Source organism: Vanessa cardui, chromosome 11 (genome assembly GCF_905220365.1).
Source record: "Vanessa cardui chromosome 11, ilVanCard2.1, whole genome shotgun sequence".
Taxonomy (NCBI): Eukaryota; Metazoa; Arthropoda; class Insecta; order Lepidoptera; family Nymphalidae; genus Vanessa; species Vanessa cardui.
Genome location: NC_061133.1, coordinates 1,447,543 through 1,458,914, shown reverse-complemented (window position 1 = coordinate 1,458,914; position 11,372 = coordinate 1,447,543). Strand labels below are relative to the sequence as shown.

Here is an 11,372-nt window from a genome sequence, read left to right as displayed (position 1 = left end):
ACAAGTTCAATTATATGTATAGATGTTTAGTGTCACTAAACATTCATTACTCATCACATACCACTTGTATCTATTTGAAAAGTTAGATACTGTTTTGTTATTGGAACTTTGCTTAAAGTAGTCTGGTTGTGGTATTCATAGCAACGGAAATCATTAATTTGGGTAATTGTAAAAAAAACTACGTAATAAAAATCATTTTTTTAATGTGTTAAATGTTACAAATTTCAATAAATTTCAAAAGGATCAAATTGGTATCCTGTTTCCTAGGAGAATGTTATGGTGTCTTTTTGGTACTAGTTTCATATAACCGATGACACATTGTATACTACAGTTGTGTGGAATATAAAACGTATGATCACGTGATTATTAAGAAATAATACGAATATAACATCTTTAACAAGTGTTCCGTACAATTAACTGTATTAATAGCAGACCTGGGTCCGGGGTTCCAAACCCAGGTCTAGCTATTAAAGATATTGGAGATCAGTGTCGAGAAATGCTCAATAATAGCGAAGTCTGGATATTGGCAGTGAGGGAATAGAGTCCAGCCGTGTTTGCGTACACTTATATACTATAATGAGTATAATGCGTCCCGCGCAGTAGGCTCATAACTCTTGAGATTGGTCGTTGTGGCCAAAATATTATAAAAAAAATAGTAATACTCATTGATTGGTCTATGAAGTAAATTTTGTAAAGAACAATTTTAAGTATTATTTTTACTATATTACACTAGGGCGCTTGCTGTATGGAGGAGCACAATGGTGCAAATGACTTTGTTTTATGTACATCAAACATAGCTCATATGATACACTTAATCATGCATTCATTTATTTTTTGTAACTAAAAATTGTATTTATCGATCGGAAACAGGATGCCATACAAGTGCTTTACCAATAAAATACGTCTTTTACATATACATTGGCACATATAGTGATCACATAATACTCATTACAAATGTATAATTGTTTTATGTATACATCGCCTAAACATTCCATATGCAAGCATTCGATACAGAACTATCTGTGAATATGACTCGTTTACAAATACATATTAGATTATTAATACTTTCAATGAAAATATGATATAGGCAATGATGTTCTAGTAAACAGATATGTTATTAACGCGCAAAAAGTGAAGACTAGAAAACGTCCTAATTGGGACGTTTGCCTTTAGTCGTTTTACGTAGTAATACGTTATAATACATCATAATTACGTAGTAATACGTTTTGAATAATTAAAACATCTAGTTATCCCTTTTATTTATTGTTTTTATCAAGCTATGCTTTTTACTTTTAACGAAATGTAAAAATAAACTAAAATAAACGGTCCTCGGCGCGGCACACTTTTTTCTGTTGTTTAGTATGGATATAACATATCTGTTTATTAGGATATCATTGAATATAGGCCTTTCTAGTAGTTTCAAGGTCATGTTTATTTCAAGGATAACAAACTGTTATAATCCACATCTGTAACTGATTCCTATTCACAGACAGATATTTGACAACTCTATCGTCATTGTAATTGTGATTATTTATTTTATTTAAAGAAAACTTATATAATAAAATTAATACTAGAAATTAATATAAATTCATACGATAAATTGTTAACTTAATAAAGTTTCATGTGTATATACGCGTTCTAACTCGTACCCGTTAATTACTATTAATTTAATTTTTATCTATCGGAAGCCAACTTGTATTGATAAATTAAAGCAAATAATTATATCATTTCGGGCTTCCTAGATCAAATATTTTAATTTGGTTTTTAATTCCTTATTACAAGATCGATAGAGCGTCGTCAGCGTTACGAGACACTGTAATACAGCCTAACTACGTTTAAAATTTACACCATTTCAACTATACATACAGCTATGAACATATCGTGGAACGTCAGTATAAAATCTACTAAACTCATATATAGTAAATATCGATCTAGTCTAGTCTAAAAATTTAGGAATAACATCAACATCTTTCAGGCACGATTTTTATCAAATACCCCAAGTACAGTCGGCGACGAAAATTAATTAAAAATGTAAACAGTGACGATAAAATAGTTGTAAGATTTTTATCAAAGTTTATACGCATTTTTAAACTAACCTGATATTTAATATTTTATTGTATCTTTATGACTAAGTATTTTTGTCGTTGACTGTACTTAAACAAAGGGCAGTTTATAGGATAATAAGCACCTCTAGATAACATGGAAATCAGTATAAATCCTTGGATTCATTCAAAGAAAATCACTATACATATTTATATATAATCGAAGGCGGTGTCTGCAGTAGCTACACACATCGAGATCGACAATAAATAATAGTGAATATTGCTCCGCTCGCGACGTGTGTAGCGACTGCATTTACATAAATTCTATAAATATACATTGAATAACAATCTATCAAACTATGAATAAAATTAAGTTATTAGCAATTGCTTTAGTTAGTACGAAGTAGTTATTTTAGATTTAGTTTAAGAAGACACCGAAAGCATTTTATCAATAACTTTAACGTACAAAGCATTGGATAAAACTTGTTGATCGCTGAAGCTTTATACATTTTGTATTTACAAATTATATTTATTGAAAATATACGAAAAGAAAATGTTCAAATATACTTTAATCATAATACAGAACTATTGAATACATAATAAATTGTTATTATTTATAAAATAAATCATTTTCTTTTCAGCGGTATGGGACTTTTTGGAACTTTCATTTATATTATGTTGGTATTTGTGAAATTCATGTGTGATTATGACAACAAATGTTAAAACAAAAGTCATATCATGGTAAGTTTTTGGATCTACCAGATAAGTATGGCATTTTGTTTATGCCGTATTTTGTTTATAGACTACCGAAAAATACAAAAATCTCTATGTAATAAAGTTCTTATAACCCAGTAGGGTCACCTATACTATAATACTTGTGACAAATAATTTCCAATTATAAATCACTATTACCCGATGTGCAATATCTCTTCCTTCAATAGAATAGCGACAATTTTACAACCCCTGACAGTTAATACATGTCCTTTTATCATAGTGCAGTGAATTGTTATTATAATCAAGGTGCAGATGTAAATTACAAATAAAATAATCAAAAAGTAGAATGTGCCTTATATAACATATGTTTTACTTTGACAATTATTTTATTTACCTAAGAAGTTTATATTATGTAAATTAAAATTTTATATAGAACAAGGGATTTAGAAGGTTTGCAAAAAAATGTAAAAAAGAGCCTCAGAATAAAACGCAATATTTAAAACATTCCAATTACATTATATAAGTGTAGATTGCAATGTAAGAAAAAAGGCTTCGCGTTAATTCACAAAAATGAATCACGTAATTAAAGAATACTGCTATAATAAATAATTATTTTGTATTCTTGTGAGCTATTGTACGACCTTAAACAAACCTGCAATTTATAAAATAAAAAATAATGATCAACCAATACAAAATTATGATCAATTATTTTTTTTTCTTTCTGCACCCTTCAAATTTAAGACCAACTTTGTAAAAATATTGGTCATTTTTAAAAACTTGTTTTTATACTTTGTTATATTTAAATTATCTAAATGTTATTTAACTAAAATGCATTAAATATTTGTGAATTACATTCTAATCGAAACATTTTTTCTTAATAAGAGTTACTGGTACATTATCCAGTAACAAGGTTTTAAGACTTAACTTTATAGACAACAACCAGCGACAACCAATAGTATTTCCGTTTTTGAAAAAGTAAAGCTTAGTTAAAATATAGTAAACCTCATATAAATCGATTAATTTAATTTCTAGCGTCCAACATTTAAATTTGGAACAATGTTATCTTGTATTTATATCAACAAATTTACTAACCTATAGTGATAATCCAATCATCATCAATCAGTATATAATCCAATCAAAGAAAGAGTAAAGAGAAACAAAACTTTGATTTACACTTTCCACGCTATTTGCTACTAGCTAATGATTCCATATTCAAATATTTGATACAGATACAGGGTTGCCAATGCCTATTCACCTAATTCCCCAAAAATCTTAGCGAAATTCCTCTAATTAGGGAAATAAAATGTCCTAATTCCCCACACAGGAAAAGGAAAAAAATCATGTTATTGTATGTTTTTTTTCATTTCCTAAAAATAAAATCTAATGAGACTAGTCATGGTTACTGTCTATATATTAATAATCGACTACAATTTCAATTTTCGTACTAAAACACGGGTAAACAATCAATTACCGATCGTTTTGGTAAAAAAACGCATAAGTATAAATTGCCCTCATTTTCCCCACACCGATCCCCGATCGACTTGTGATTCCCCGCAATTTGGGGAATTCCCCAGACATTGGCAACGCTGTACAGATATTAACAAATGACATGTTGGTAAACATCCAAATGCTTTTTTTAGTAATACATAATCAGTATCAAATACTATTTCAGATCTATATTTAATGTTATCAAGACCATTCGAAGACAAAGTTGTTGATTTATCTTTACTCCTGTGATTTGAATGCGCTTTATGCTTTTTACACATTTCATAACATTATTACTTTTTTATATTTAGTATTAATTGTTTTCTTATTATTTATCATTGACACATTTTTGTTAAATTATTGTTACATTTAATAATTTCATACAACTGATGTGCGCAGACCGTATGGTACCGGCATTAGAGAAGAAAGCCATACCATATCAATCCGTAGCTATGGCAAGAGCCGCCTAAGCAATATTTTGTAAGGCTAATGCAACAATCAAGCAATAAAGCGATTTAACAACATATGGTGTTAAAGGACCAAACTAATGTTAGAAGCATTCCCAAGAAGGGGTGGCGGCAGTTGGGCGGCGGCTGAGCCTGGTTTACCAGTCAAGCAATTTACATCAACCATTGCGTAGAATAGGGTAAGCCAACGATTAGAGAGAATTAGTCCAGGAAATCAAACACATGAGCCCTTTCATTTCAAGATGTTATACCATAGTTTTGTTAATTTCAACATTATCAATGAGTAAGGTAAGTTTATTAGGCTGGCGATCTTTCGTAATATTGCACTAAAATATGGACATTGATGAAAGTCATATTTTTTTGAATCAATAGTAGTTATGGGTAGTTGTAAGAAACATTTTAAATTGAAAAAACTAATAAAGAAATTCAGAGGTCCTCGATTTTCTCCCAATAGACACGCCCTCTAGCACATTGGCATCAGAGTTTCTAGCGAATACATTTTAATACATTAGACGTAGACAACCTACTACGGTTTAAAATATATCGAATGCATTACTTCTAAATGAATCAGATTTTTCCTTCGCGCGCACGAACACAACACGAGGAAAATAACAAGCGAGTCTCGCACTCGAACACCGTCCCCTGGCGCCGCGCCGCTCGGCTGCGCTCGGCGCCGCTCGGCTGCGCTCGGCTCCGCTAGCGCAGCGCGAGGCAGCAGCGCAGCAGCGCGCGCGCGGCGGCCTACAGCGAGGCGGGGCGCGGCGGGCGCTAGGACGGCTGCACGTGCGTCACCAGCAGCTTGGTGGCCTTGGCCAGGTCGTAGGCGGCGGCGCGCACGCGGTCCAGCGACGCGCGCGCGCCGCACGCCCGCGACACCGCCTCGCTCGCCGCGCGCAGCTGCTCCAGCACGCCGCCCAGCGCCTCGTCCGTCGCGCTCTGCCGCCCCGGGGAGTCGACGAGTTTCAAAATTATTAGGCTGCCCTACTTTATTTTTGTCGATATTTGGGATGTGACTAGCGAAAAAATTCGGGCGGACGTTTACCGGCGGGAAGAGAGCCAGCAGCGACGCGACGGTGGTCCGGATGGACTCGGCGCACTCCGGCAGCCGGGAGCGGTGCAGGCGCGCCGCGGCCCACAGCTCCTGTATGCAGCGCGTGACGGCCTCGGCGCGGCGCTGCACCTCGACGCTCGTGTCCGCCTCCGCGTCCGCGCCCGCTCCCGCGCCCGCCGCGCCCTCGATGGCGCTCTGCGTCAGCGAGCGCTCCAGCCCCGGGATACTCGTTAGCTACGAGATCGAAAGACATTGCTCATTTTTGTTCTCTAAATTTGCAAATAACGGAACACGGATAACTTCTTATGGGAAGGTAAACAGCTTCATTACGTAACGGGTTACAACGCCACTCTATTTGGCTTCCCTTTCTTTCACGTATAAGACGCTGACTCTAGCCCACAGCGCCAGCCATATTTCGGACAGCGTAAGTTTTAAAATATTTTTTGTCGAGCGACCCGAAACGCTAACGTATCTTTTTTACCTTTTAAATTATTATGAATAAATAACAATTTGAACCAATAGCTTAGTTTTATTAAGAGCATTTACCAGATTTTTTATGAGTTTTTAATGTCATGGTTACATAAAATTTTTGTATCCAAGACATACATATATCCATGTTATTAAAATATATAAAAAAAATTTAAACTTGAAATTTAAGAATTATAAAAGTCAATATCAAATTGAGATTTGAATATTTTTTTTTATTTTTTTTAATTCATTATTTTTGTTATTTTAGATTTTCGATGCCCCCTCACATCCGAAGGAGGTTTGAATTAAACAGAAACATGCAGGTTTCCTCACGATATTTTGTATAATGGCCGAGCACGTGATGTATTATAAACACAAATTGAGCACGTGAAAATTCAGTAATGCTTGACTGGATTTTGAACCCCCAATCATCGGTTAAGACGCACGCGATCTATAAATCGACTCATAATAACTACATATAAAATATACAAATACAAATGTATCAATATATTATGTAACGATACACTCAACACAAGTGCAGATTCACGCACACAGGCATATAATATATTAAATAGGATTCGCAGTACTTGAATAAACGCTCTTAAATAGATAAATTAGTATTCTTGGATTATCTATGGGGGTCTAAGACTTATATAATAGTTTATTCATATTCATAGTAATAATAGCGTACATTTGTTAAACGATATCTAACATTAGTAAAGTTTGGGTAAATGTTGAACTAAATTATCTACTTCATTGGTCAATATTCAACCGTTAAGAATTGTCAGTGATTCTGGGAGCCCTGTAAGTAGGATGATGGTGTATTTACGCTATATCTAATCATTAAACTAACGACACACCTGCCATCCCTCATCTCTACATAGTTAGTCTACGGAAGGGGGCCGTTTAATAACATGTCGTACTTTAATGAAATCGAGTAAAATTTTAATACAAATCCATAATTGGTAACTGAAAATATTTATTTAAAAATAACATGTTATTATACGGACCACATCTCAAATACTATAAGGTAGGTAGAAATTAGTAAATTATTGATTAGTACCTGGTGTTTAGTAACCTGCCAGTTATTCTTTGGTCCCTCCCTAGCCTCAAACATACTGACCGGTCGCTGAACAGTTTTCAGCGATTGCCTCACGTCCACGTCCTCGGACAACGTCAGCTGTTCCGTCTCCAGGCTCCGGCCTCGCTCCTGCGGAGTCAGGTCGAGAGTGTTGTTGCTCTCGTTAATCGACGCCTGGGAGGTCATACTCTGGTCGTCGTCCACACTGCTGGTGGTCTTCAAGGCGCTGTTCTCTTTCGTCAATTGTTCAACTATCGTTTGAAGGTTCTTCAGCTGGTTCTTCAGTTCTGTGATGGTGGAATCTCGGTTGTCTAGTTCTTTCTTGAGCGATTCGATTTCGGTTTTTCGCTCGGGGAGGCTGTGCGCCGGGCTCGGGGAGTGCGTGAGAGGGAGCTCCAGGTTGGAATGTTCAGTTGGCAGCGAAGGGTTGTAAGTAGAAGATACCGTCTCGCCGGTTCGCGGGTCTGCGCTCGACATCTGTCAACATTGAATTAGAATTTAAAATTGTGGATATTTTTATCAGTTTGCGTAATTAGAAGCACACTTACATCTAAATCAATCGGCGCAAGCGCGGCGTAATCTTCGTCCGACGCGACCGAGTCGTACAAGGGCTCATCGTCGGACATTTGGGAGAAGTGTTTGAGATGGCTCGCCGACAGCAACGGATTTAACGGTCCGGACAATCCTAGAACATAATTATAATAATCATTATTGTTTAAATACTAGAGTGTGTTGCTAAGATGCTAAATGTGAGCTGAGATGGCCCAGTGGTTAGAACGCGTGCATCTTAACCGATGATTGCGGGTTCAAACCCAGGCGAGCACCGCTGATTCATGTGCTTAATTTGTCTTTATAATTCATCTTGTGCTCAGCGGTGAAGGAAAACATCGTGAGGAAACCTGCATGTGACAAATTTCATAGAAATTCTGCCACATGTGTATTCCACCAACCTGCATTGGAACAGCGTGGTGGAATATGTTCCAAACCTTCTCCTCAAAGGGAGAGGAGGCCTTTAGCCCAGCAGTGGGAATTTACAGGCTGTTACTTTACTAGAGTGTGTTGTAGAGATATAAATGAGATAAGAGTTATAGATAAGATGCTTCTATCTGCGATGTAGGTTGCAGTGCCTGCGCACCTCGGGGCTGCAGCGCGGCGAGGCGCTGGCGGCGCGTGGCGTCGAGCAGCACGTCGCGCAGCAGCGCCGCCAGCTCGGGCGCGGACAGGCGCGCCAGCTTCTGGCGGCCCTGGTTGCGCGGCGCCGACAGCGCCGGGTTGACCGGCAGGAACGCCACCCCGCACCGCTCCAGCCCCGTCGCGCTCGTTTGCCAGACTGCGATTGACGTATTTAACGTTATTTGTGAAGTTTATTATTTATGTTTATAAAAATTTTATTCAGTCGAAAAGTTGTACAAGCGATCTGTACCTGTTGCCGTTATATAAACTAACAAAACTAATCGTTACGAGTGAAGTATACACTCATATACATATATGTACCTATAGCTTTAAAAATCGAAAAACATATATCACAACTTACTAGCTTCAGTTTCCCGACGATCTATTTCATCGTAGATATCCATGACGAGCTCCTCGAACAGGTGATTCGGCAGCTGCAAGTAAGGGACCGGTTAGTGCCGTAGTGCTGGGGGTTGGGAGGGTTGGGGGGGTATGTGTGGGTGGAGGGTTGTCTCACCAGCTGCAGCTTCCCGCGCGCCGCCTTGGCGACGTCGGTCATCTCGTGCGTGTCGTGCGCGCGCGGCACGATGTAGTGCCGGCCGGCGGCGTGCTGCGGACGCTCGCCCGTCAGGAAGTGGATCATGCGGTCCGTCGCGTCGTACACCAGCTCCGTCATGCGCTCCGCCAGCTCCGAGTGCCCGCCTTGCCTGCGGGACAGCGCCAAACAGAGCTTTACATACATAAAACCTAACATGTAGGAAATTGTTGTAATTAATCAATGTATTTTTGTAAAATTCTGTTTATGTTATTTTGTAAAAATAAAATTTTATTAAATTTATAAAAATATTGTAATTGAATCTTTTAAAAATATGGTTTGTTTTATTTTTACAACAAACATCTATTAAGTCTGTTTCCTTATGCTCAATTATTCAAGAGGAAACATAAACAAATATTATTGTTTGTACAGCATAAACCACTATTGTGTAAGTCTTAAAACATTCTATTATATGTTCTTTAGGAAAAAACATTGTGGTAACATTTAAATATATTGATAAATTCAATACAGCATATTTTTTAAATTTATCTATAAGCTGTGGGTTGGATATAAGTATTACCTAGCGCAGTCAGCAGGCTGGTTGCCAGTGCTGTCTCGTGCTGTTGGATCAGCGCCCCACGCCACCAACAACTCGGCCTGTGCCGGCTGTCCCGCACGGCAAGCCACATGCAGACATGTGCTACCTTTTTCCTATAAAACAAATACATCTACTTATACAAGAAAGTTTTTTTTTTATTATTATTAATAAAGTAAAAAGTAGAGTAAAGTAACAGCCTGTAAATTTTCCACTGTTGAGATAACGCCTCCTCTTACATTAAGGAGAGGCTTTGAAACATATTAAAACATTCTGTTCCAATGCGGGTTGGTGGAATGCACATGTGGCAGAATTTTGTTGAAATTAGACACATGCAGGTTTCCTCACGATGTTTTCCTTCACCGCCGAACACGAAATTAATTATAAACACAAATTAAGCACATATATGTATAGCGGTGCTTGCCTGGGTTTGAATCCGCAATCATTGGTTAAGATGCACGCGTTCTAACCACTGGGCCATCTCAGCTTTTTAATAATTTGCATAAAATACTCAAGCCAATTTATGATTTTAAAAATGAGTATTTTACTTAAATATTAAAATTAATCCCAATATCAATAAAATTTTATCAGTAACAGTATAACTCATACATTTAAATAAAGTGAGCTTATGTGAAATGGAGATATGGTATCAAAAGAAGGCTGTATCTAAATCATTACTTAATATGTAGACATACCTGGTTGTAATAGTTAGGGTCAGCTCCTTGGGCAAGCAGTCTCATGGCAGTGTCTAGAGAGGAACTCCTCACAGCACTGTGCAATTGTCTTCCAAGCTCACTTGGAGGTTCATCTCTTCTTGCTCTTAGCACATATGCTAGCCTTAGGTGTTTAGCTAGTATGAATTCAGATTTTATTGGGCTAAAATAATTAATAACATTACATTATTTCGAAAACACATCATTTGCATTCAGATAACAAAAATACACAAAAATAACACACTATCCTCAGAGCTTTTCTTTATAATGATCAATTTTGGTAATAGGATAGTATGAATCAATATGTTTTTTTAACTTAATTCTTACTGAAGGGGGTCTTTTGGTTGTGGTTTCTTCCGTAAATGTTTGGGAGCTGAAGTGTCGAGTAACGAATGTTCCCATATACTGTTGACATTCTGAGCTGTCAGTGCTTGCACCATCTGTATTAAAACCATGGCATTTATAGAAGGAAAATAATCGCAACATAAACAATAACTTATCTTATTTACATACAGATAAAAGCGAAGGAGGCCAAGACCCTTGTCGTAAAGATTTAACATGTGAAATATGTCTTCCCATACTCCTATGAACACTACAGCATTCAGCACACAGTAGTAACCCACGGTTAATAGATGCCCATGACGGATCTACAACACAAAAGTACCCAACCCAATTAATAATCAGTACTGAAGTAATTAAACGAGATAGACGAAACTGGAACATCATCTAACCCGATGCTCCGCAATCAGAGCACACTTCCACCGATGAACGATGTTTTGAACGTGATATCATCATTTTTATTAAGTTTCCTGGAAGACTTTAACTTATTACAAGCTTTAAATACACTTAATTAATAGAAATAACTTGTTTTATAGACATAATTAACTTTGATACAAAAATAAAACATTTCGCGAAATGTCAATCAAAATAAGTATTGCAGATAATTTAAACAAAAGGTATAGTATATGTCATTAGTATTATGTAATTATTTATTAATTTAATAATGGGGAGAGAGGGAATTGAAACTCATTATTTAAATATTCTTGAT

At 36.8% G+C, this 11,372-nt stretch overlaps 1 protein-coding gene across 2 annotated transcripts; it reads right to left on the bottom strand.

Annotated features, from left to right (window-relative positions):
- Window positions 1–361: 361 nt before the first annotated feature.
- Window positions 362–11,269, bottom strand: LOC124533450 (ARF GTPase-activating protein Git). 2 transcript variants are annotated; one of them, XM_047108723.1, is made up of 12 exons: window positions 11,056–11,269; window positions 10,838–10,971; window positions 10,652–10,764; window positions 10,307–10,487; window positions 9,597–9,727; window positions 8,999–9,188; window positions 8,843–8,915; window positions 8,444–8,638; window positions 7,857–7,993; window positions 7,291–7,785; window positions 5,751–5,993; window positions 362–5,644 (listed from the first exon to the last, which is right to left on the bottom strand). In XM_047108723.1, exons 1-12 carry the CDS (start codon window positions 11,117–11,119, stop codon window positions 5,477–5,479), a joined length of 2,124 nt encoding a protein of 707 aa, XP_046964679.1. In that variant the 5' UTR covers window positions 11,120–11,269; the 3' UTR covers window positions 362–5,476. The 2 variants fall into 2 exon arrangements, with proteins under 2 accessions (XP_046964679.1, XP_046964680.1); XM_047108724.1 differs by having other exon boundaries at window positions 7,351–7,785.
- Window positions 11,270–11,372: the final 103 nt, after the last annotated feature.